This window comes from Ranitomeya imitator, chromosome 1 (assembly GCF_032444005.1).
Source record: "Ranitomeya imitator isolate aRanImi1 chromosome 1, aRanImi1.pri, whole genome shotgun sequence".
NCBI lineage: Eukaryota > Metazoa > Chordata > Amphibia > Anura > Dendrobatidae > Ranitomeya > Ranitomeya imitator.
Genome location: NC_091282.1, coordinates 1,014,676,340 through 1,014,680,682, shown reverse-complemented (window position 1 = coordinate 1,014,680,682; position 4,343 = coordinate 1,014,676,340). Strand labels below are relative to the sequence as shown.

Below are 4,343 nucleotides of genomic sequence, written 5' to 3'. Positions count from 1 at the left end.
CCAAAAGAGGAGGATAGAGATAAAAGGTGAGAAGCAGATGGGGAGAGGGGAGAGGCAATGGGGATGTTGAAATCACCCATGATAAGGGTGGGGGTGTCACAGGAGAGAAAGTGTGGAAGCCAGGTGGCAAAGTGATCCAGGAACTGATGAGAGGGGCCGGGAGGACGATACACCACCGCCACTCGCATGGAGAAGGGGGACGTAGAGTCTGACCACATGGACCTCAAAGGAAGGGAAGACAAGTGAGGGTACTTGGGGGATAACTTGGAAAGTACATTTGGGTGAAAGGAGCAGACCAACGCCTCCACCTGCTCTGTTGTCTGATCTTGTATTCTGTCATATAGTGCACAGTGAGTGATGGGGAGGGCACACATTGTATGCTGCCATATAGTGCACGGTGACTGACACGTCACATCTAATAATGGGTATAAACTACAGGGTGTGAGTGATGGGGAGGGCATACATTTTATGCTTCCAGATAGTGCACGATGAATGATGGGGGTACACATTGTATGCTGCCATATAGTGCACGGTGAATGATGGGGGGGCACACATTCTATGCTGCCATTTAGTGCACGGTGAGTGATGGAGAGGCACACATTGTATGCTGCCATTTAGTGCATGGCGAGTGATGGAGGGGCACACATTGTATGCTGCCATTTAGTGCACGGCAAGTGATGGAGGGGCACACATTGTATGCTGCCATTTAGTGCACGGTGAGTGACAGGTTACATCTAATAATGGGCTGGGCAAGCTGTTTGCTAAAGAGCTTGCAAATTGCCTCTTCAGAGAGGAAGAGGACTAGAACTCTGGCGCCACCTATTGGAAGTAGCAATCCTAAAAGTCATTATTGACCCTTTAACGAGCCTTACAATATGACTTGGGATAAAAACCAAATTAGAATCTGTTTGCAGACGTGTATCGGAGTGTAACATATGAGATCTGATTTGTATATGTGTCACGTACTTTATATTTCACTCACTAGAAGGAACAGAGTAAAACAAATACATATATATTTAAATAGTGATGTTATGTGATTGTATGTCTGTACAGCACCTTGCATTGCAGCCTCCCTCAGGAAAACGTCAGTGATATCATTTGGCTGAACGTTTGAGTAGAATCTTAATTTTTAATTTTAGTTTTTAGCTACATGAGTGTCCCTGATCTGAGAAAGAGGTGGATTAGTAATTCTAACATACATGTATGTGATAATGTAATTGCCTATGTCATTTTAGTTCTTTCCCGGTCGATGTTTACCGCAAGGCGTCATGATCCTTCACAGCCAAACTGGTTTGCAGTCACCTTGGCCTTTGGGACATCGGCAGCTCTCTGGGGTCTGGTGAGTATTTTGCTTAGCAAGTACTATCTAATGGATTTTGAAAGAGAGAATATGCTCTTCGTGGCATCTGGCTTCGATATACTGCATATGTTCGCACTGCTTGCGTGGAGCGTGATGTGGGCACTTCTTGCGTGGTGCAGGCTCAAGAACTCGCCACAGGTGGCAACTGTGTGTCTATTCCCCTCTGTGTCCCTCCTTTCACCCCATCTCTCTTTGCCCCTCCTTTGCACCCTCCCCTCTGGTGACCCTCCATGCCACCCTTCCTCTCTGATGTCCCTCCTTCACCACTCTTCCTCTCTGGTGTCCCTCCCTTCCTCTCTGGTGTCCCTCCTTCGCCTCCCTTCCTCTCTGGTGTCCCTCCTTCGCCTCCCTTCCTCTCTGGTGTCCCTCCTTCGCCTCCCTTCCTCTCTGGTGTCCCTCCTTCGCCTCCCTTCCTCTCTGGTGTCCCTCCTTCTCCTCCCTTCCTCTCTGGTGTCCCTCCTTCGCCTCTCTTCCTCTCTGGTGTCCCTCCTTCGCCTCCCTTCCTCTCTGGTGTCCCTCCTTCGCCTCCCTTTCTCGCTGGTGTCCCTCCTTCGCCTCCCTTCCTCTCTGGTGTCCCTCCTTCGCCTCCCTTCCTCTCTGGTGTCCCTCCTTCGCCTCCCTTCCTCTCTGGTGTCCCTCCTTCGCCTCCCTTCCTCTCTGGTGTCCCTCCTTCGCCTCCCTTCCTCTCTGGTGTCCCTCCTTCGCCTCCCTTCCTCTCTGGTGTCCCTCCTTCGCCTCCCTTCCTCTCTGGTGTCCCTCCTTCGCCTCCCTTCCTCTCTGGTGTCCCTCCTTCGCCTCCCTTCCTCTCTGGTGTCCCTCCTTCGCCTCCCTTCCTCTCTGGTGTCCCTCCTTCGCCTCCCTTCCTCTCTGGTGTCCCTCCTTCGCCTCCCTTCCTCTCTGGTGTCCCTCCTTCGCCTCCCTTCCTCTCTGGTGTCCCTCCTTCGCCTCCCTTCCTCTCTGGTGTCCCTCCTTCGCCTCCCTTCCTCTCTGGTGTCCCTCCTTCGCCTCCCTTCCTCTCTGGTGTCCCTCCTTCGCCTCCCTTCCTCTCTGGTGTCCCTCCTTCGCCTCCCTTCCTCTCTGGTGTCCCTCCTTCGCCTCCCTTCCTCTCTGGTGTCCCTCCTTCGCCTCCCTTCCTCTCTGGTGTCCCTCCTTCGCCTCCCTTCCTCTCTGGTGTCCCTCCTTCGCCTCCCTTCCTCTCTGGTGTCCCTCCTTCGCCTCCCTTCCTCTCTGGTGTCCCTCCTTCGCCTCCCTTCCTCTCTGGTGTCCCTCCTTCGCCTCCCTTCCTCTCTGGTGTCCCTCCTTCGCCTCCCTTCCTCTCTGGTGTCCCTCCTTCGCCTCCCTTCCTCTCTGGTGTCCCTCCTTCGCCTCCCTTCCTCTCTGGTGTCCCTCCTTCGCCTCCCTTCCTCTCTGGTGTCCCTCCTTCGCCTCCCTTCCTCTCTGGTGTCCCTCCTTCGCCTCCCTTCCTCTCTGGTGTCCCTCCTTCGCCTCCCTTCCTCTCTGGTGTCCCTCCTTCGCCTCCCTTCCTCTCTGGTGTCCCTCCTTCGCCTCCCTTTCTCTCTGGTGTCCCTCCTTCGCCTCCCTTCCTCTCTGGTGTCCCTCTTTCGCCACCCTTCCTCTCTGGTGACCCTCCTTTTAGCACAGACAGCACTTGGACCAAAAATACAGTCGTGTGAAAAAGCCCTCAATATGATTATGGTGATACAAAATTGATAGGTCATTATACTTATAGAACGATATAGATATATAGTGGGGGGAAATAAGTATTTGATCCCTTGCTGATTTTGGAAGTTTGCCCACTAACAAAAGCACGAACAGTCTATAATTTTAAGGGTAGGTTAATTTTATCATTGATAGAATATCAAAAATAAAATACAGAAAATCACATTGTATAAATTTATTTGCATTTTGCAGTGTAAAATAAGTATTTGATCCCCTCCCATCCATTGACCCCTTAACCCCCAGAACTTTTTTCGGTTTCCCGTTTTCGTTTTTCACTCTCCTTCTTCCCAGAGCCATAACTTTTTTTTTTTTTTTTTTTCCATCAATATGGCCCTGTGAGGGCTTGTTTTATGTGGGACGAGTTGTACTTTTGAACGACGCCATTGGTTTTACCATGTCGTGTACTAGAAAATGGAAGAAAACTCCAAGTGCGGTGAAATTGCAAAAAAAGTGCAATCCCACACTTGATACCCGTAGCATCTCCATTTTTCATGATCTCTGGCTGGGTGAGGGCTTATTTTTTTGCGTGCCGAGCTGACTTTTTTAATCATACCATTTTGGCACAGATAAGATCTTTCTCTGTCGCCCATGACGGCACCACGGAGAGAGGGGATCCGCCCACCAGGGACAGGAAACCTACAGATAAAAAGGCGGTACCACTCTCCCGCATCAGTTGGTTTCCTGTCCTTGATGGGAGACCTACGGACTTACCAGGATCGACGTGGGATTCCGGGGCCAACCAGTCCGACTCAGGCAGCTGGGGTCCCTCTGCCTCAGCTGGGGAGGTCACCCGAAGTGCCACCGCTGGGGGCTAGTGGGCCTCTAGGGTGTGCGGGGGAGGTGACAAGGAGTTCGCGGTCACCTCCCCAGGTAAGATGCAGCAGCGGCAACATCCAGGGGGGTCCCTCTGTTGTTACGGGAGGAGCGGCGCGGCCCTCCCAAGAAAAGCGTCAGCCTGCACACTGCACCGCCAACCGACGTGCAGAGCCGCACGTTAGGGGGGCTGCATAGGACCGGGAGTCCCGGTGAGCAGCGCCATATCTGCATTCCCGGGTGCCATCTTGGAAGTACGGCGCATGCCCGGGACTTGCTGGTCGCGCGATAGCTGCGGGGCGCTTCTGCGCAGGCGCCGGCGGTAGACAGCCACTTGGGCGCCGAGGATCGAGCCATCTGCACAGGCGCCGCCGATGGGCTCGTCTGCGCAGGCGCCAGCTTTCGGCGCTCCTCGCTGTCGCTGTGGGGACTCCTGCGCAGGCGTCAATGC

General features: G+C 53.3%; 1 protein-coding gene across 1 annotated transcript; it reads right to left on the bottom strand.

The window, feature by feature from the left end:
- Positions 1 to 1,537: 1,537 nt before the first annotated feature.
- LOC138654459 (protein argonaute-2-like) lies at positions 1,538 to 4,139 on the bottom strand. The gene is made up of 3 exons (XM_069743457.1): positions 4,094 to 4,139; positions 3,633 to 3,715; positions 1,538 to 2,989 (listed from the first exon to the last, which is right to left on the bottom strand). Exons 1-3 carry the CDS (start codon positions 4,137 to 4,139, stop codon positions 1,538 to 1,540), a joined length of 1,581 nt encoding a protein of 526 aa, XP_069599558.1.
- Positions 4,140 to 4,343: the final 204 nt, after the last annotated feature.